The 21,984-nt window shown below is 42.1% G+C and overlaps 1 protein-coding gene across 1 annotated transcript in view; it reads left to right on the top strand.

Moving 5' to 3' along the window:
* Positions 1 to 21,984, top strand: part of kcmf1 (potassium channel modulatory factor 1) — a 125,941-nt gene that overhangs the window by 33,398 nt on the left and 70,559 nt on the right. Inside the window, exon 2 of the mRNA XM_080188610.1 lies at positions 18,366 to 18,533. Within this exon, the coding sequence (XP_080044736.1) occupies positions 18,366 to 18,533 (168 nt within the window). The remainder of the gene's footprint in view (positions 1 to 18,365; positions 18,534 to 21,984) is intronic.

Here is a 21,984-nt window from a genome sequence, read left to right as displayed (position 1 = left end):
TTGATGCAGATCAGCTTGAGGTGAAATATTTTGGAGGAAAGAAAAAGAGGCAATTTTAAAGCTGGTGCAGGAACAGAAGGACCTGGGGATAAACATGCACAAATCATTGAAATGGGGAGGTCAGTTTGAGAAAACAGTTAATAAGGCATTCAGAATCATAGACATTATAAATAGAGGCATGAAATACAAAAACAAGGAAGTTAGGGCAAGCCTCTATGGGACTTCAGTTTAACCCTGGCAGCAGTATTTTGGACACCACACTCCAGGAAGGATGTGAAGGCATTAGAGAGTGCAGAGATAATTTGCGAGAATGGCTCAATGAACCCAAAACGACATGAGCTCCGTCATAGGAGATCTGTTAATAATACATTGGAAATCTTGTATATGGCAGTTTCTCTGACTATTACCCATTATATGTTAACATTTATAATGAGAAGTCCTAAGGCAATTTTTTTGCTTTTGTTTTTCTCTGATGTGTTCAAAGTGAAACAGCAGTATATCAGACTGAATCAAAAGCAAGTAGCTAAATATCTACAAGTTAGAAATTATTGCACTATAACCACTCAAGAACCTAAGAATGAAAAGTTATTAAAAAGGGCATATTAAAAAACTTCAAGTTTCAGTTAGCTAACAGGTTTTAACTTAAAATGCATATTTTGTAACATGATTACATTTAACCATGGAATTACCATTCATTGCATTCTTTAGGGTTTTTACTGTTGAAAATCCTAGGCTTTGATTGGGTATTTGTAGTTAGAAATCCTGGAGAACTTGCAGTCTCATCTGTGCATACTGAACATGTTAAGTTTTCTAAATTTTCCAACGTTTGTCAGATAGCGTTGGTTTAAAAAAAAAGGCGTATCACATCACCCAGTGAAGATTTAAATTATTTTTTTCCCCTAAAACAGACTTTTGAATAAATTAGAGTTGAACTTTTGAAGCTTTAGTTCAAGTAAAATATCTGCAACAGATTTTTCCCCATCATGAACTGCTCATTAGGCATTACCTGAAAGCAAAGTAAAAAGATTGCTGAGGATGTACTTTTTAGTTAAGTGGTTGAAAAGAAACTGAACTTGTTTTGCCCCGCCAAGTGATTTAAACTCAGTTGAAAGCTGTTTTGAATTATTGGCTCCTTCTGATTGGCAGCTTCAAAGTCAGTCGTGTCAAGTCACTCTTTATTTTTGTTGCTTTTTAAAAAATATTCTTTGTTTCTGAAACGTTTTTGGATCTTATTATCTTTAAAATTTATTTAAAAATTGAGAGTTGCAAGATACATTGTGAAATATTTTTTGCTTGTGAAAACTTGCATCTATTAAATACTGTAAACATTGGAAAATCACTAATGTACTAAACAGGGACATAAATTCAGGGACGTAGGACCATAAGTCTGATTATAAGAATAATTTGATTATTGCACTGATTAGACGCACAAAGTATTATTGTCTGATCCTGCAAAACAATTAAACAGTAAACCAATTTAAAACTCTGCTCCCAGATATATTTTTCAACAAACTAAAATACATGTCCAAATGAAATGGGATGGCAGGGATCCAGCATAAAGATAAATGTTATGTTAGTCAGATGCTTGCAGGAACAGGGAGGATGCTGATGGCTGAATCCCAAAATATCACCATGTTATATTCAAGTCCTATGGAATAATTTGCATTAAATCTCAATATATTTCTAGTAATGGTGTCTAACCATGAAAATAGAAAATCAAATTCTTCTTTGTGTATACATACCCTCAGAAGGAAGGGGACAACACAAGGAAGTATCATTTGGAAAGGATATGTGCTTGGACATTGCCAGATAGAAACTTGCCTGGAACACGATCTGCTATGTCAGTGGCAGCTCTTCAAGTTTGCTACAAATAATATAGAAGCAATAGTAAAAAAGGTACAAAACTCCAGGTCACTTACAGAATTGTACAAAAACACTGACTGCTAGGCTTTCTTTGAATAGTTTAAAGGACATATTTTATATTCCAGTGCTGAAAAATTCTATCTTTGTTATTGGGAAAGGTGAAGGATTTTTTTTTAAAGTATTGTAACAGTAGGACTCAAATTTATTTGCTTTTTTCTTTCAAGCAATGGAGTGCACATGTGACAATGATTGTAGTCGAGGTTTATCTTTTGAATCTGCTCTGAATAATTTCCAACTACTTCAGTGTCTTTTTTGAAACCATATTTGTTCTTGGAATGTACATGTTGCTGACGAGGCTAGTATCTGTTTGCCATCTCAAATTGCCCTTTAGAATGGCTGTTAGAAGGTGCTGTTGAAGGAGACTTGGCGACTTCCTGCACTGCATCATTCTGCCACAATGCAGTGATGGTGGATGAGGTACTGATCAAGTAGGCTCCTTTCTCTTGGTGGTAAACTGCAGTGCTTCGAAAGCTTGTGATTTCAAAAAACCTGTTGGACCATAACCTGGTGTAGTGTGACCTCCCATCTCATTCAGATGCTGTTGTGATGTTAAGTGAGTGAACTTTCAAAGACTCGTGTGATCAGGCTTGCAACAGAGGTATTGGGGAAGGGCTTGGTGGACAAAAGGCATGGTCAATGAGTAGGTTTTAAAAGGAGGCTTTTGTAAGTGGGGAAAGTTACAGCAGGCCACAGCAGATTTAGAAGGAAACTGCCAAAATGGAGGTGGGTGGGTGCATTCTGAGAACCCGAATAATTAGTGCACACGTAAAAAGGTTACTGTGATGTCAATATCTGATAGTAGTCTTCTGCTCATATTCCTTTAAAGATACAGTTCCTGCCCTTTATGCCGTTTAGCTATTTCCCAGCTTCTCGTTATTTGAACTCTTTCTTTGTGATGACATGGCCCTAATCTAACAGAAGAGGTAGAAGGCTTTTTGGTCCACCTAACTTGTACGGCCAAAGAAGCTTCTGGTTACTCTGACCTGCCTCAAGTATAATTGGGATGATTTCAAAATTCTTTTTATCCTCTACACAATGCATATGACTGTTCCAGACTTTGACAGCTCTTCATTTGAAATTCTTCACGATGTTCACTGGGCTTTTATCTGTTTGTAATTGTTTTGTTTTCTTTCATAGCTGTTCAGTTTCCACAGAGGTATAGTTTGTTTTAGATTAGCTTTAGTTTTCACAACCGTATATGTCTGATTCTAGATTTTGTTTTTTTTCTTTCAAGTTTTATCTTTTTGATTTTTGTTTTCTCTTTCAAGTTTTATCTTGGATTAGGCATTAACAAAACAACCTTGCCTTCATTAGAACACATATGAATGTAAAACTAAAATGGACACTTTTTATAGGCATAGCTTAAAGCAGTGCTGTGTAGATCATATAGCAACAGCTATCAGCCAATTAACTGCATTCAGGAAGGTCATCTAGAGAAACACAAAGTGGGCAAATCAAGAGCATGAATAAATCAGGAAGATAAAACCTAATTTAACCGTTGGTCTGGCATTTCATGTTCAATATATCTTCTGACAATGACCAGGCATATATTTCGGTATCAAAAGTAGGTGAACTAAATACCTACTGACAAAGGCTTGGAAAGGTCAGTGGACATTTAAGATCGCTGGCAACAGTAAGTGTACCAAAATGACTTATTTTTAATTGCCCTTGAGAAAATGGTTATAAGCCGTCACCTTGAATCATTGCATCCCACGTGGTTTAGATACACCAACAAAGTTGTTATGGAGGCAATGCCAGTATTTTGATCCAGTAACAGTGAAGGAATGGCTTACATAGCTGACATTAGTTGGGGAGTATTCTTTCAAATTGATACTGTAGTATTTTAGCTGCCGTTGACCTAAGATGTGTGGTAGCTTGGTTCTGTTGCTTCACATTTTTGAAAATGTTGTTCCTATTTGTACTTTCTCTCCAATGCTTATTGTATCTAATATTTCCCAGCGTCTCATTATTCCTCCTTATTAACTAGTATGTTTGCATCACCCCTCTCCTTTGTAAAGATAAAGTATACATTAAGAACCCTGCCCAAATCTTCTATATCAATGCATAAGTTACTTTGTACATTCTTGACAGACCCTATCTGTTATTTATTCTCTTCCTCTTAATATACTGATAAAACATCTTGAGTTTTCCTTGATTTTATTGCTAATATCCTTTCATATTCTCTTTTTACTTCCCTGATTTCGTTTTTTTTATTCCAGCCCTGTATTTTTGATACTCCCAGGCTTTCTAACGTATTTTTTGTGACTGATCCACTTTTGCCAGATCACCACTGTTTTGTAAAATTTGTCTTTCCCCAATTTAGGACTTTTACTTCTGTACTATTTTTATCCTTTTACACAATTATGCTATCTCCAAAATTGTCACCACTGTCACTTCATCCTCTTACCAATTTTTGTTTCCTAAGACCTGATCGAAAATTGAACTTGCTGTCATTGGGCTTGTTATGTGCTGGCTAAAACAAAATCTATTAAATGCATTTTAAGAATTCTGTGCCCTTCACACGGTTTGTTTCCAAATTGATCTTAGGGTAACTGAAGTCCCAAACAATTACTACACAATATTTGCATGCAGATATTTGCCTACATATATGCTCTTCTATATCCCTGTCATTGTTGGGGGGGTCTATATACACTCCTTATAGTATTGCCTCCCTTTTTTATTTCTGACCTGAACCCATCCAGCCTTGTTTGATGATTTATGTGGTAGATCTTCCCTCCTCACAGCTGTAAGTGATTCTTTAACTAATAATAATACATCCCCAACTGTTTTGCCCCTTCCCTATCTAGTCTGAACAGCCTATATCCAGGGATGTTGAACTGCCAATTTTGCCCCCCCCCCCTTAAACCACATTTCTGTTATAGCAATTATAGTGGACTGTCATGCGTCTAACTGTGCCCTCAGCTCATTGGCATACGCCTTACATTTAAATGTGTACCTTTTAACACTGCTAAATTTCTGTGCTGTATACTCTTTACCTTCGCTTCTCCTGTCTTGCAGAGCGACTTGCTCATTTTTTCCCCTCCTGTTCTCATCTGAATTTGCCCTCAGGTTTCCAGCCTCTGCCAATCTAGTTGAAACCCTCCCCAACAATGCTAACAAATTCTCCTGTAAGGACACTTGTCCTGATCTGATTCAAATGTAAACTATCCAACTTTTACAGATTCCATCTTCCCCAGAACTCGCCCAATGGCTCAGAAATCTGAAGTCCTTGTTCCTGTACCATTTCTCCAGCCATTTATTTATCTGATGTATACTCTGATTTCTATACTCACTAGCATGTAGAATAGAGAGATTATTGCCTGCTCACTAATCTATTTCTTAACTTCCTAAACTCAGTCTGCATCTCATCCCTTTTTCTACCTGTATTGTTGGTACCCATGACCCCTCTGCCTGTGGAACCTAACACTCAAGAATGCTCTATAGCTATTTGGTGATATCCATGACCCTGAGGGTGGCAACATACCATCCTGGAATTATGACTTTGATAACAGAAGTGCCTTTCTGTTCTGCTAACAGATCCCCAATCACGACTCCTCTTCCCATCCTCCCTTTTTCTCCTGTACAGCTGTCACAAACCTGGCTCTGTTTACATAAGAACATAAGAAATAGGAGCAGGAGTAGGCCATCTAGCCCCTTGAGCCTGCCCCGCCATTCAATAAGATCATGGCTGATCTGTCGTGGCTCAGTTCCACATTCCCGCCCTCTCCCTATAACCCTTAATCCCCTTGCCTATCAAAAACCTATCAACCCACGTCTTAAAAATATTGAGCGAGGCAGCCTCCACCACTTCGGGCAGAGAATTCCAGAGATTCACCACCCTTCGAGTGAAGAAGTTCCTCCTCAACTCCATTCTAAACTGCCCCCCCTTTATCCTGAGGCCGTGCCCTCTAGTCCTACTGTCCTTTCTGAGCGGGAAGAGCCTCTCCACCTCTATCCTATCCATCCCATTCAACATCTTATACGTCTCAGTGAGATCTCCCCTCATTCTTCTAAACTCTAACGAGTACAAGCCTAGTTTATTCAGCCTCTCCTCATAGTTCAACCCCCTCAACTCCGGTATCAGCCTAGTAAACCTCCTCTGCACTCCCTCCAAGGCCAAAATATCCTTGCGTAAGTACGGCGACCAAAACTGCACACAGTACTCCAGCTGCGGCCTCACCAGTGCCCTATACAGCTGCAGCAAGACCTCCCTACTTTTATATTCAATCCCCCTCGCTATGAAGGCCAGCGTCCCATTCGCCTTCCTGACCACCTGCTGCACCTGCAGGCTGGGTTTTTGCAACTCATGCACAAGGACCCCGAGGTCCCTCCGCACCGTCGCCTGCTGCAGTTTTTCGCCATGTAAGTAATAGTCCTTCCTACCATTATTCCTACCAAAGTGGACAAAGTTTACATTCCTCTGAGAAACCAATACCTTCTCCAGGGAGAAATGACTGAATGGGATTTTAGCTGCGGTGGGGGGGGGGAATGCGGGAGTGGGCATTGGAGGGGGGGGGGTGGTACGGGGGCACTCTTGTAGTAGCTGCCTGATTATCTTGGACTCCCAGGTGTCACCCATTCCCATTTCTACCTTCATGTTTTTAGCCTGCGGTGTGACAACCTCTTTGAATATATTATCCATGTTGCTCTCAGCCTCGTGGATATGTCAAAGCAACGCCACCTGCCATTCAAGCGCTGAAACCCAGAGCTTAAAATTTCAGTTTCTGCGCACGTGATCACCAAGACCACGGGTAGTGCCATAACTTCTCACAGACTAGTGGACACGTATTCCACAGTTAACCTTATTTTACTTTTGTTTACTTGAATTAATCTTTCTTGGTTTTAACCTGCTAACTTTATAGCCATGCATGAACGTTACTAGTACTGATAAACCTGGCTATACACAACACTGTTTGAGTTACAATAAACATTACTTAAAGCACCTCTTTCCCTTGCACTGAATTCCCATGTGAACCTCATTCACTATTTGCCCAACCTCTGTCACTTTGTCATTGACACTCTGATGAGTCTCCAGTTAGTTTAGCTTCATACTACAGTAATTAACCCCAATTGAACCAACTGCTTTCAGCTGATTGCAGATAACTGCTACTACCAGACAGCTTTAACAAGATAGTCTAACTTAATTGAAGGTTTTTTGGTGTATGTCAGAGCTTGACTCGATCTACATTTAAACCTGAAAACAAAATTACCAGAATTTACAATGTGAACCTAATTTGCTAATCATTCTGCCACTGTCTCACTCGTGCATAGTCTCATGAATCCTCATGTACCCCTTAGTCCCTTGGAACACCTTGGATCTTGCCTTTTTCCTGTATTCCTGCAGTTTTTTCCTCTTCAGGTGCTTATTCAATTCCCTGTTGAAAGCCACAATTGAGTCTGCCGAAACAGTTGAGTCTGCCCCTTCAAGCACTGCATTCCTGATCCAAACCACTTGCTACATAGAAAATTTTGGGAGTGAGAGGAGAGGAAATGGGGTGGGGTTTATGAAAATAGTTTGCAGTAGAAAAAAATGTGATCATTAACTTTGCATTCCAGTATGATCCTGGAATAGAGAGCCATTTTCGAAGTGAAGAGCAAGAAATGATGGGCACTTCATCTTTGGGGATGTCTTGCCACTGGACGAATTAGATTGCCTCCTGGTTTAAAAATCATTAAACTGAGTTCTTAATTGTTATGTGGTATGTTATCGACTTTAAACCCTAGGAGTATTTTGCAGATCCTGTAATCAAGTGTGGGGCATGTTTTATTCTGGATGAATAGTCACTGAAATGACCAGGTCCAAATACTTACTGTAATAAAAGCAAAATACTGTTGGTGCTGGAATTAAACAACAGAAAATGCTGGAAAATCTCAGCAGGTCTGACTGCATCTGTGGGGAGAGAATAGAGCTGACATTTCGAGTCTAGATGACCCTTCATCAGAGCCGAATACTAATGTTATTTTAAGTAAAACATTATAGAAAATTAGCTAATCACAGTGGGTGAAATTTACTGATCGCAGAATTCTATTCAAACCTCTTTGGTCACTTGTGAATATGTAAAATGACAAATTGTGACTGAACAGACATCTCTTATATTTCAGATTATAGAGTGACATTATTTCCCATTTAAAGTCTGCTCCTGTACCGTTTTAAACTTCAGTTGATTACTAAATGTTATGGTCACATTTATTTGCAACACAAATGGCTTGGACTAGATTTCAGATTGGTCTCTTTAGAGGACAAGACATGTGCAACACTTTGCAGTATTCAATTTAATCCTGTCTGCTATAGAGTAATTAAATGTTCTCTGTGATGTGTAATTTGACTCAGTCATTGTTAGACAGGTAAGCAGGCTTCAGACCTCAGAGCCCTGCTTGCTGTGAATGAATAGTGTGCCTGAGGAAGCTGCAATCATGTGAGAACAGTGATGTGGTAGATTTGCACAAATTAGAGATGTTGTTAGCTTTGTAAAGATCCCCCATAATCTCCAATGTAATTATAGTTGTCTTTGGCTAGTAAAATTAAAGTCTTCATACCCTGGTTATTGGCTTGGTTACTACTTCAGCATGCTTTTTTCCCCCTTCTGGAAGTGATAATTCTTCAGAATGAAGGGACCAAAGTCAAGGCCGCAACCTAGTGCAGAAATGTTTACTGAAATAGGAAGTGGAAAACAAGAAGTGCACATATTCAGTGGCCTCTGGACCTCAGTGGTGCTGATGTAGTAGGCAGCTGGTAAGGATTTAACAGTTGACCTTTTGGCAGGGCAGAGTCAATATTTTTGTGGACTTCTAGTTAAGATCAAGTTCAGGTGCAGTGCTTTTTCTTGTCAGCTTGGATCTTGTATGTCTCTCTTGTGGAGATCATGAATTGGATTTAATTTGAATTGTTTCTTGGATCGAGCAAGGAGATGGGTTAAAGGCTTGGTCTGTTCACTTTGCGCATTGGCTTTGTAACTTTAAGAAAGGAATAAAAACTTTTTAAAAACCAATTGGCTTTTGCATGGAGATGCACACCAGAATTCTACTGCCCCGCCCACCACGGAAATTGGAGTCGGCGAGGGGCAGACAGTAGGCAGGTCCGTTGACGTGGGTGGAATTTTCTGGTCTTGAGTTGAGCGAAGCTGTAAAATCCTGCCTGTAACTTGCTAGCTTGTCGGACTAAATTGGCAGCACTTCCAAAGAGTTAACACAGATGTGACGAGCCAAAAAGCCGCCTCCTGTTTTGTAAGAGATCAGTAAGATTTTGTAAGTTTTGCATACATTTAATTCTGTGCTGCAGTTTCACCAGGTTAGTACCCCGTTTTCAGTTACACTTGGTCTTGCTTTTGCCATGCTCCTTCATATTCTATATTGTACCAGGGTTGATCACCTGATGATTGATTGGGATTTTCTGCTTTTGTGTTTGTTCCCAGCCGATGACTTTCCACCATTCATTTTAGCCTCTGATTATTGACCCATGCCTCAGGTATTGGGTTACTATTCGTCACTCTCATTTGAGGTGATCCTAAACTTTCATCATCAGATGGAGCTGCATCAGTCAAGACAATACTTAGCTCTCTCTCTGGTTCTCCTTTATGTTCTCCCATCCTACTTTATCCTCCTCCAAAAAATAATAGTCACTAACTTTTATTTAAAAATTCAGGAATGTGGATCTGTGGCCTCACCTTCACAGCAAGGAAATCCTGCTTGGGAATGACAGGTTTCTACAGGCAGGGCCCATTTCTGGTTGCTGTCAATGGAACCTGAAGCTGCCTTGCTTGGAGCTTGCAGTGTAATCTGGGGTTGGCTGTTGTGTTGCCTTCTAGGTCTAGATGCTGGCAGCCTCCTTCTGCTTATCGGGCCACACAAGCAGTTTCTAGTTCTCGGGTGCCTACCACTTCTGCTGAGTTGTGCCGTGTGTGCATCCCACAGTGTCAGGAGATAGTTGTTGGCCTCCTGGTCAGGTCTGATGGATGGCTCATCTAAAGGATGCAAACAAAGGATCAGAAATATGACTCCTCTCAGACTGATTAAATTCTCAGTATATGCTCCCCAATGCAACTGGTGTCAGTGACCGGTGCATAACTAAGGCCCCTCTGGCTTATGAAACACTCATTCGTCACTTGTACACTCAGGCTGTCACGCTTCAACTCACTGGGCTTTTGCCGCCTTTCGAGATGCTGGCCTCTCCGTGACCTGATGACCTTCCTCCTCGCTCATCCTCGAGCTCCAGGGCTCCCAGCTTATTGGCAGTGCAAATCAGCATGTTTGACACCCCATTACCAATAGCAGATTGCTCACAATTGTTGTGGTTATGTTTCTCCTACAGTTAAATGCAGTGCTCCATTGAACATGAAACCTTCACTTCCATCACCATACCATGCTGTCCCCAACTCAGCATTACCACCCATTTGGATACCTGACTCTTTGATGGACCAAAGGCTGCTGATTCATCTCTCCCAGCCTTGAGGTGCACCAGCATATGTGTGCTCTGACACTTCTTGAAACCCATATGTACCTTCGCAATAACGGATGGCCACCCTTCCTCAGTGCCCCATTCTGGACAAATGCCCATTGAGACCTCACCCATGCCAAGCCAAAAGGTCATTGAACCGAGATGACAGTAGAAGCCAGGGACCATGACCTGGATGCAGGTTGTGTCAGGCCAGGCCATGGCCTGTTACTTCTGCTGCCATCTTGGTCCAGGCCTCCTTAGATAGAGTGGCTGACTCCTTCTATCCTTTAGCATCAGGATGTCCCTCTTTTCTGTAACAGCCTCCACTGTGGCTCCAAGACAGTTGTCAACGAAATGAGGGGCTTGCTGGTTGCCAGATTTCCTCTCCCACCTGCTGTGACTTTCTGTGGAAGCAATTATGCGGCCACTGATTCATCAGTGGCATGTGGATGCCACTTCTAATGTTTGTGGAGAGCCTGCTGCACACTACCCCCACTCGCCCTGCTTAATCTTGTGAATTTTTGTCTCATGGCCATGACTGGTTATGCCTGCTGAGCGCGCACATCTACCCCAAATTCAAAGGGAATTGTGCAAAAGGCCGTCTAATTTCCTAACATTAAAATTTCTATTCTCTGCCTTACCATTGTGCTTCATTCTGATTTTTTTTTTACAATTTCTGCCGATTCAAGCATGTTGTCCTTTTTTGTTGTTCAGTATTTGTGTGCCTGTATGGTTTTTTTGGAATGCTGTCATTTTCCTGGCAAGTAGCATTTGCTGAACAAGAAATGACCTGAATTTTTTTTTAACAAATGCGACTCAGGTGTTTCTCGTTCCATTCAGAATGGAATTCCTCTTTGTGCTTATCAGTTTTATTATTAAAGAAAACTAAATGTAACAGCAAACTGCTGTGCTGTATTACACTTGACGTGCATGATGGGGAAAAACTGGTAGAGGATCTGAGCTTAATTTTAGACTATAAATGACTAAGATCACGTTATAGTTTGAGATCAGGCTTTCTGTTGTTGAAGGGAGTCAGTTGAAATAACTAAGAATAGGAGTTTTTAGAGGAAAAAGATCAAATTATTTATATTATAAAGTGGCAGGCAAATAGTATTCCAAACATGTGAGAAGATCTGTTGAATTTTTTACCTTGTATGAGTTTCAATATGTCCTCCAGTACATTTGTAATATTTTAGCAATGGGCAAAGTGCTATTCTTTTGGCTGTATTGCAACTGATAACTGTATCCAAGGTTCTGGATGGACTGGACTATACCATGGATAATCTTAACTATCCTAAATGTTTTGCCATCATGAAGTTGAATGAGGCAGATGTATATGCAATAGATTTAACTACATTTTTCTTTAATGAATGCAGAGATATTTTACATTTGGTAACATTTATGAGCCTTTTTAAGCATGAAGTTAGCTAATTTAAGAACAGCAATATTCACACTACATGAGATCGAGATACACTGACACTCCCAACTATTTAATTAATTGGAACTAAATTTGCCTTATACTTTGAAGTAAAGTTTATTTTTTATACTTGATTTTTTGAAGTTAACTTTTGTTTCCCCCTATAAACAAGAGTGGCTTGAATAAAATGGTAGTTTAAAAAAATCGATTGAAGTTCAAATTCTTTGGGTCTGGTTGTTGTTTCTTAAGTGCTGCTTGTGGCAATATGTTGTTCGTCCATCATCATCAATGAGGACCTCAACACCATTAGTCATTTTGAGGCTGGTTGCGGTGTGTCCAAAGATGACTGATCAGGCCAATTCGGGCACGGAATGTCCTGGCACATATTGGACAGACTTGTGTAGACACTGTAGTTGTTGCGCTGGTGGCTCTGGACTTGCGCAGCTTGTGTTTAAATTGTGCTTCAGCAATGTACCTTGTTTTGTGAGCTTGACAGCCTTTGTAGATGAGGCAGCACCAAGTAGGGCAGTTTTGTGCCAGTGTTTCCCAGGTGGTCGTGTCAATGTCAAGCAACTTCAGGGAGGCCTTGAGTGTGTCTTTGAAACGTTTCTTCTGCCCTCCATGCGAGCGTCTTCCAGCAGAGAGTTCCCTAAAAAGGAGCTGCTTGGGTATGCGCTCGTCTGACACACGGATGACATGACCTGCCCACCGGATCTGCGCTCTCATCAGCAGTGTGGGGACTGATAGTAGACTAGCTCTAAAGAGAACTTCAGTGTCTGGTACTTTGTCTTGCCATCGGATGTGTAATATCCTGCAAAGACAAGTCATGTGAAAATGATTGAGCTGTCTTGCATGCCTTCGATATACAGTCCACGTTTCACAGGCATACAGGAGGGTAGTGAGTACCGCGGCACTGTAGACCTTCAGTTTTGTTGCTGGGCTGATTCCTCGATGTTCCCATACAGTGGAGCGCAGTCTACTGAAAACAGAACTTGCCTTTGCTATTCTGCAATTAACTTCTGTATCAATAGTCACTGCTTGGGAGAGGGTGCTGCCAAGATAAGTGAACTGGTCCACTGCCTGTAGTTTCTGCCCTTTGACTGTGATTATGGGCTCTGTGTACGGTGCATGAGGAGCAGGCTGGTGCATGACTTTGGTCTTTTTAATGTTGATGGTGAGTCCAAAGTTGTCACAAGCCATGGAAGATTTGTCCATACTGACTTTCATCTCTGGCTCTGAGCCAGCATATAGTCATTGGCAAAGAGGAAGTCTCTCAGAACAGTCTCTTTGATAATAGCTTGAAGTCTCCTCAAGTTGAAGAACTTTGCATCCTCTGTACTTGAGGCTGATTCCAGCAACACTATCCTGGAAGGCATCATTCAGCATGGCAGTAAACATCATGCTGAACAGCATGGTTGCGAGCACACAGCCCTGTTTGATACCATTGGTGACTGGGAATGCCTCAGAGGATTCTCTGCCATCCAGTACTTTGGCCATCATGCCATCATGGAACTGGCATACCATCTGAATGAATTTGGGGGCGCAGCCAAACATTGACATGATCCTCCACAGGCCTTGTCGGATTACAGTGTCGAAGGCTTTTGCATGGTCAACAGAGGTTGTGTAGAGCTCGCTATTCTGCTCCTGACACTTCTCCTGAAGTTGGCGCGCAGCAAGAATCATGTCAGTAGTCCCACGACCTTTGTGGAAGCCACACTGTGACTCTGGAAGCAGGCCCAGCTCCAGATGAGTGACCAGACAATTTAGCAGGACTCTTGCGAGGGTTTTTCCTGTGATGGAGAGCAGCGAGATTCCTCAGTGGTAGTCGCATACTTGCCGATTGCCCTTCCTCTTGTAGAGGTGTAGGATGGAAGCATCTTTAAGTTCCTGAGGAATGGATCCTTGCTTCCAAAAGGACTGGAACAATTCGGTGAGCTTCTCGATAAGTGCAGGACCAGCAGCTTTATAGATCTCTGCGGGCATAAGAACATAAGAAATAGGAGTAGGAGTAGGCCATCCAGCCCTTCGAGCCTGCCCCGCCACTCAGTAAGATCATGGCTGATCTGAAGTGGCTTAGTTCCACTTTCCCGCCTTCTCCCCATAACCCTTAATCCCCTTGCCTACCAAAAACCTATCTACCCGCGTCTTAAATATATTTAGCAAGGAAGCCTCAACCACTTCAACGGGCAGAGAATTCCAGAGATTCACCACCCTTTGAGTGAAGAAGTTCCTCCTCAACTCCGTTCTAAACTGCCTCTCCCCTTATCTTGAGGCTGTGCCCTCTAGTCCTGCTGTCCTTTTTGAGCGGGAAGAACCTCTCCACCTCTACCCTATCCATCCCTTTCATCATCTTGTACGTCTCAATGAGATCTCCCCTCATCCTTTTAAACTCTAACGAGTACAAGCCCAGTTTGTTCAGCCTCTCCTCATAGCTCAACCCCCTCAATGGCATCTGCCCCTGGGGCTTTGCCACTGGATAGCTGGCTGACAGCTTTCGTGACTTTGGCTACTACCGGTGGGTCATCCATGGCACTGTTGGTATCAACCTGGGGAATCCTGTCTGTTGCCTCATCGTTAATAGATGGCATTCGGTTGAGGACAGCTTCAAAGTGTTCAGCCCATCTCTGCAGGATCTGAGCCTTCTCTGTAATGAGAGTTGTACCATCTGTACTCAGGAGATTGAGGTCCATAGAGAGTGTTGAGGGCTTCATAGAACCGTTTTCAGGTTATTTCTGTCAGCGTATCCCTGTATTTCATCTACCTTGGCGCTCAGCCAGGCATCCTGCATTTTACGCAGTTTATTCTGGACTGTCCTGCAAGCACTGGTAAAAGCATTTTTCTTGGCAGCTGAAGATGGGTCGATCTGACAGGCCAGATGAAGATGGTGCTTTTTAACAAGTAGAGCCTGTATCTTCTCACCATTCTCATCAAACCAATCATGTTGCTTGCAGGAAGAGGGCCCGAGCATGTTCAGTACAGATGTATGGATGGCATTCCTGAAGCGTTCACAGTCGTCCTCAACACTGCCTGTGAGGTGTAGGTCAGCAGGCTTGATTTCTAAGTCTTCAGACAGTGCTGAAGCTATGCTGGGGTTCTTTAGCTTGGCCGCATTGATTCTTTTCATAACCTTGCTTCCTTATGGTTGCCTCTTGGGTCTGATACGGAGCCTCATTTTGGAGACAGTGACCCTGTGATCTGTCCAGCAGTCAGTGCCACACATGGCCTTGGTCACTCTGACATCCTGCCTGTCTTTTCTCCTGACAGTGGCATAGTCAATAAGATGCCAATGCTTAGAGCAGGGGTGCATCCAGGAGGTCTTGTTATGGGTAGGCAGACGGAAGGTTGTGTTGGTGATGAGGTCATGTGCTGCACAGGTCCTTATTAAAAGTAGGTCGTTACTGTTACACTTGCCCACTTCATGCCTCCCAGTGACTCCCTGCCAGATTGCAGAGTCACACCCTACTCTTGCATTGAAATCGCCAAGCAAGATCAGCTTGTCGGTACTGCTCACTGCTGATAGGGCATCTAGTTCTTTGTAGAACTTGTCTTTCATATTGTCCGGGTTGTTCATTGTGGGGGCATAGGCGCTGATCAGGGTGGCTTGTCTCCTGTTCTGTAGCGGAAGCTGTAATGTCATAAGCCGGTTGGTCACACCCTTGGTAGACTGTCAAATTTCCGAACAAGGTGACTCCTGACGGCGAATCCAACTCCAGCATCATGACGCTCATCGCTGCCGCAACCGCTCCAGAAAAATGTGTATCCACCTCAAGTTTCAGTCAACTGACCTACGTTGGCAAGACAAGTTTCGCTCAGGGCTGCAATGTCAATGTTGTATCTTGCAAGGTCTCTGGCAACTAAGGCTGTTCTTCTCTGTGGTCTGTCTGCTGTACGGTTGTCCAAAAGTGTGCGCCCCTTCTAAGTGCCAATGGTGAGCAGTGTCACCTTGTGTTTTAATTTGTTTGCTTGACTGCAACATGGGGTCCCCGCCAGCCGCGGTAAACTGGACAGGGTGTAGTGAAGCAGGCAATGTTTAGGGCACCTTTTCTAGCCCCTTCCTCATTCTACGGAGGTGAGCAGTGTGTTCCTGAAGAGGACTGCTCAGTCGCCCAGGTAGCCACCGAGTTCCACTTTGATCAGCAGAAAACGACCATTAGACCTGAGCCGCCTGCGTGCAGGTCCGTGACTCCAGTTCCCAGTGTATCCACACCTGTTGCTTTGTCGCTCACCCATTGCCACAGGACTTCAAGGGTTGAACAGGACACTGATGATGGTGTCGAAACTAGCGCTTGATTTGGATTAAAGCGAGGGAGAGTTGTGCAGCATCAGCCTCAGTCTCTCTTCCTAAGTCCCGTCTAGATCCTGTGGCAAGACAAGAGTCAAGATGGCTGGAGGTGAGATTAGGTGCAGTCGATGACCAGGACATCATCTGTGTCTTGTCCTGCTCTTCGCATTCCATGATGCTTGCAGAGACCACCTTCTTGACTGTTGGACCTTCCATTGGTCTCATCCACTCAGTCCGTCGGTCTCTGTCTTCACATGCTGGGATAGACATCTCCCTATCTCACCGAGGGTTGAGACCTGTTGGCTACCCTCACCTGGTTTAGCTGGCTTGTTGAGGCCGTTGCCCAAGGTGTGGCTGCTGTCACATGCAAACAGCTACGGGGAGCCACAGGTGAGAGCTGAGTGCCAGGTGGGGACAAAGGATGGACAATCTGCCCTGAAAGGAAGTGACATGTTCTCCCACCAAAGGTACTACCCCTCCCTGATACCCCATACATGCCTTTGTGGCAATAATGGAGATGCTAGAGGAAGATCAAAGGCAGTTAAGAGATGTTTTGAGTGTTTTTTTGGATGTCACAGCGATTAGCACTGCTGCCTCACAGCACCAAGGACCTGGATTCAATTCCAGCCTTGGGCGAATGTCTGTATGGAATTTGCATGTTCTCCCCGTGTCTGTGTGAGTTTCCCCCCACAGTTCAAAGCTGCTCAGGTTGGATGATTGGTCATGCTAAATTGCCCCTTAGTGTCCCAAGTGGGATACATATATACAGTGCATATGGTTAAGGAAATAGGATGTTCTTTCGGACTCGGTGCAAACTCAATGGGCCAAATGGCATCCATCTGCATATTAGGGATTCTATGATAATTGCTTTAGCTGCTGATTATCCAGCTGAAACCATTGCATGACAGAGCAACATGTTCATTGGTATGTACATATAGAAGTGTGTGCATTGATAAAAGGATATTTGCGTGACATTCTAACCTGTGAAATTTTAGCATCTCAGTTTATAAAAGCTGCTGTATTTGCTTTTAATGGTTTCAGTATTGACGTAACAATAATATTTTGAAATCCAAAGTGTTATCATTGTAAACCTTTTAAGAAGATCAGTATCAAAATTCTCTAACATCCTTATTTTAGGAATATTGTCATGTCAGGAATTGCTGTTAACACCATGCCTGTTTTGTAAGGAGACTAAAACTGGACACACTATTCCAAGTTGATCTCACTAACACCTTATACATTTGCAATAACACTTCTTCACTTTTAAAATCTTGTCCTTTTGCAATAAATGGCAAGACCCCATTTGCCTTTATTATTATATGCTCCACCTGCATATCCACTTTCTGCGATTTATGCGCAAGTACATCCAGATCCCTCTGTACTGATGCACTTTGAATCTGCTTCTCATTTAAGTAATAAGTTGCCCTTTTAGTTTTTTGGCCAAAATGGATAACTTCGCACTTATCTGCATTAGTTTCACTAATGCCTTCACATTCTTCCTGAAATGTAGTACCCAAAATTGGACACACTACTCCAACTGAGACCAAACCAGTGCTTTGTAAAGGTTCATCACAATCTCCTTGTCTTTGTACTGTATAACATCCAGGACCTTAAATGTTTTATTGGCCATTTTTTCAATCTGTCCTGCCACCTTCAACAATTTGTACATAACCATCCCACTATAGTCTTTTAACAGTTTAATCTTTTCTTGCTACTGAGAAATTACTAATTGAAATTCTTTTTTGCTTCTTATGCCATTAGCAAGATTTTATAAAGTCTTGAATTTATTTTTCTTGCAGTTATTTAGATACAGTGAAGAATTAAGACAACAAAACTTGACGCTGTTGTTTACTGACACTTGTACATTATGGCTGGTTGCCATTGAAGGATTAGGTAGCAAATATAACTGACAACAGCTACAAAGCAAAGCTCCCAATATTCTCAAAATTTTGACTGTTGGCATTAAGTTTTTGAGTTTTAATAGAAGTTAAAAATAAATAAGTCTAAATGAGAATATGCAAGATAGCAAAAATACAAGTTACTCTACAAATAACCTAATGTAAAGAATAGACTGTAATTGTTTTTTAAAGCAATTTGTGCAGACTTCTTGCTCTCTGACGCTCCATAAAAATTGAAAAGGTTGAAGATTATGTGAACTATTTCAGTTTTAATGCAAAAATAGTTTTTTGGGCACTTGTGTGCTATAATTACAGAATGCTAGCCACTGTACCACTATTGTACACTGTTTATTCAAACTGATGAGACCTTTTTGGAAAATTGACTTCTTTTGGTTCCTCCTTGTTTTCTAGGTGTCAGCTGTGATGCATGTTTAAAAGGAAATTTTCGAGGTCGCAGATATAAGTGCTTAATTTGTTACGACTACGACCTGTGTGCATCTTGTTATGAAAGTGGGGCTACTACTACAAGGCACACGACCGACCATCCAATGCAGTGCATATTAACAAGAGTAGATTTTGGTAAGTGTTTTAAAGGATTGTTTTCTTGAAGTTTCTTGAAAAAATGTGAGTAGAAGTGCATTTTTCTGAAAGGCTGGATAGAAAGTTAATTATTGGGAAAGCAAATTTTGATAAATTGCGAAAGGATGTTTTGCATTTTATAGGACTTCCATTTTGATCCGCCATTAATTCTGCTACATTGTAGTTTTTCTAGCTGGCAACGAAATGTTCTGAGATTTGCAAATATTTTGAAAATTTACCTTTTACTTTAACATCTTGCGTACAGGCATATTTGTAGTGGATGCAATAGTTCATTGCACAAATCTGTGTTGTCCCAAGGAGCAAAAATTAGGATCAAATGTTTTGCATAGTTTCATAAGTTGTGATAGGCAGACTAGTTTTCATCTTTATTAGATAGTCTCATGGGGTTGTTATATGTGGCCAAGACCAAATGTAGAATAGGCTCAAGCAGGGTTAGAGAGTAGGTGTAATGGAATTAGAGTAATGAAGGAAGACAGATGGCAGAATTGGTAGAGGACATGAAACCACTTGAGTTGAAGGGATGTAGGAAGGTTGAGGAAGATGGGGAGGTTGGCTGTTGTTGGCTAAGTAATATACAGTGGATGGTGGGGAGGAAGCTGTGCTCAGGAGAAGGGTTGGTTTTTGCTTGATGGTAGAGGGGAAGGATTATGTGTTTTGAGTGGTTGTTCCACAACTTGCTTGATGTGTTTATGTTACTACTTTCAGTATGTGTCACTGATATGTTTAGAGTGCTTTTGAAGTAAGCTTATTGAGTTCTGGGAGAAAACCAGTACATGGTTTGCACCAGTCTAACAGACACTCACCACTGCTCTGATAACTCTGGGAATATTAGGCTGTAACTTCCAAACTCCCTAATGTTGGACTAGGGATACACCAAAGATATGCTGGGACATTCCTCTCAGAGTTTACCTCTGGGCAATTGCACCTGTGCTGTGAACAATCTGAAAACGTGATTTTAAATTGCAAGTTTCAGATGATTCTACCTGAGTTTCATTAATTGTTACATTTAAGAAGTTAGAAGAATTAGAACCTGGATAACTAGTGTAAAGACTTAGACTGACACCTAAAATATCTCCTCACCAGTTGACTTGATAGCCCTTTACAAAATAAAAAATTCTCCTGAATGGACCCCCCACCAACCTACCAAGCATTAGCCTGCAGTTGGCTGTGTCCACTTGTATCGGTGGACTTGTCAGTCTGCAAAGCAAACTTCCCACTAGTCGTTAACTACTTGCAGCAGCGTCTCAATATCAGCTGACATGTTGTCAATTTGCCATTTAATTGGATTATCAGAGGATGGAATTTTGTCAGTCTCTCTTGCAACATCAGTTCCTAACATCACGCTAACAATTTTGTTTACACACAGGTTTCAGCAATGGAATGGGGCTTCTTTCATTTTGCCATAAGCTCAGCCATCAGATAACTAGCCTCTTGTGCTTTCTGTGAAACCGCACCAGATATTGGGTCTATTTCATGTTTTGTTTCTCAAAGCATTTGAAGTCCTGACTTGTCTTTGCTCACAAGAAATGGAGGTTTTGTCTGCAAATGGTGCTTTAATTTGCTTGATACCATTGCAGCATTTGCCAACTTCTCTCTGCATTTGAGATGTTCAGGTAAGAAGCAAGTGGCATCTCCTGTCCATGAATGTCCAAAGGCCAGATAGACTGTCTCTAAACATTTCTTGCTTTCTTCTCTTGGTGTTCAGATGTTTCATCCCCAATTGAATGAGAGAAGGAATCACCTTTTTTAACTTTTGTCTTAGATCAGGGAATATAAAATAGATCCATCAAAGAAATGTGGCTATGGTTAATTGTGCCTCAATTCAATTAAAAAAAAAGCAGGATCAATTGGGGCGTTCAAGAGGGTGTTTGATGATTATTGCGGGAATACAGGGAAAAGGTAGGGGAATGGGCTCTTTGGCTAAGCCACAGTGCTTGTGGTGTGCCTCAGGGATCTGTTTTGGGGCCACTGCTGTTTGTAATTTTTATTAATGATCTGGATGAGGGTATAGTTGGGTGGATTAGTAAATTTGCTGATGACACCAAAGTCGGAGGTGTGGTAGATAGTGAGGAAGGGTGTCATAGTTTGCAGGAAGACTTAGACAGGTTGCAGAGCTGGGCCGAGAGGTGGCGGATGGAGTTTAACGCGGAGAAGTGTGAGGTAATTCACTTTGGTAGGAATAACAGATGTGTCGAGTATTGGGCTAACGGGAGGACTTTGAATAGTGTGGATGAGCAGAGGGATCTAGGTGTATGTGTACATAGATCCCTGAAAGTTGGGAATCAAGTAGATAAGGTTGTTAAGAAGGCATACGGTGTCTTGGCATTTATTGGTAGGGGGATTGAATTTAGGAGTCGCAGCGTTATGTTGCAACTGTACACAACTCTGGTGCGGCCGCACTTGGAGTACTGTGTGCAGTTCTGGTCCCCACATTACAGAAAGGATGTGGAGGCTTTGGAGAGGGTGCAGAGGAGGTTTACCAGGATGTTGCCTGGTATGGAGGGGAGGTCCTATGAGGAGAGGCTGAGGGATTTGGGGTTGTTTTCGCTGGAAAGAAGGCGGCTAAGAGGGGATCTTATTGAAACATATAAGATGATTAGAGGTTTAGATAGGGTGGATAGTGATAGCCTTTTTCCTCTGATGGAGAAATCTAGCACGAGGGGGCATGGCTTTAAATTAAGGGGGGTAGTTATAGGACGGATGTGAGGGGTAGGTTCTTTACCCAGAGGGTGGTGAGGGATTGGAATGCCCTACCTGCTGCAGTTGTACGTGCGCCTAGTTTGGGGGCGTTTAAGAGATCCGTGGATAGGTTTATGGACGAAAAGGGATTGGTTTAGGTTAGTGGGTCATTGTTTTGTAACTGGTTGGCGCAACATCGTGGGCCGAAGGGCCTGTTCTGCGCTGTTATGTTCTATGTTTAGAGAGCTAGTGGTGACATGATGGGCCAAGTGGCTTCCTTCTGTGCAGTAACAATTCTGTAACTGAAATATTAACCTTACCTTCTCTGCAGATTCAGCCTGACCTCACTGTTTAAGGTTGTAATGTTAATGAGAATTTCTTCAGACTTCTCTACTACGACTCAAACTATGACTTATTGGTATGCTTTTGATGAATGGTAGATTCCAGGGTCAAAGGCGGCATTGAAACTAAACCTACACGGCAAGAGATACGGTTGGCCTACAGTGGGAATGGTAGTTTTGGGGACTGTGGCTATGCAGACTCTGAGCCCCGACTTTGGAAAGAGCGCGTAAACCACCACCACCCACACAGGCGCGCGCACACATAAGACCAAACTCTGAGGAACCAATCAGACGTGGGGGGCTGGTATTGAGGATGGTGATGTCCAGTCCAGTGAGTGGGAAGGGAATGATAGTGAAGTGCTTCAGATTGTGGGGTCTGTTGTCAATTGCACCACTAACTTTTAAATGTG

The sequence above is a fragment of the Carcharhinus amblyrhynchos genome, chromosome 5 (genome assembly GCF_965287045.1).
Source record: "Carcharhinus amblyrhynchos chromosome 5, sCarAmb.v2.hapA, whole genome shotgun sequence".
Taxonomy (NCBI): Eukaryota; Metazoa; Chordata; class Chondrichthyes; order Carcharhiniformes; family Carcharhinidae; genus Carcharhinus; species Carcharhinus amblyrhynchos.
The sequence above is the reverse complement of the archived record's forward strand: the minus strand, read 5'-3'. Positions and strand labels throughout refer to the sequence as shown.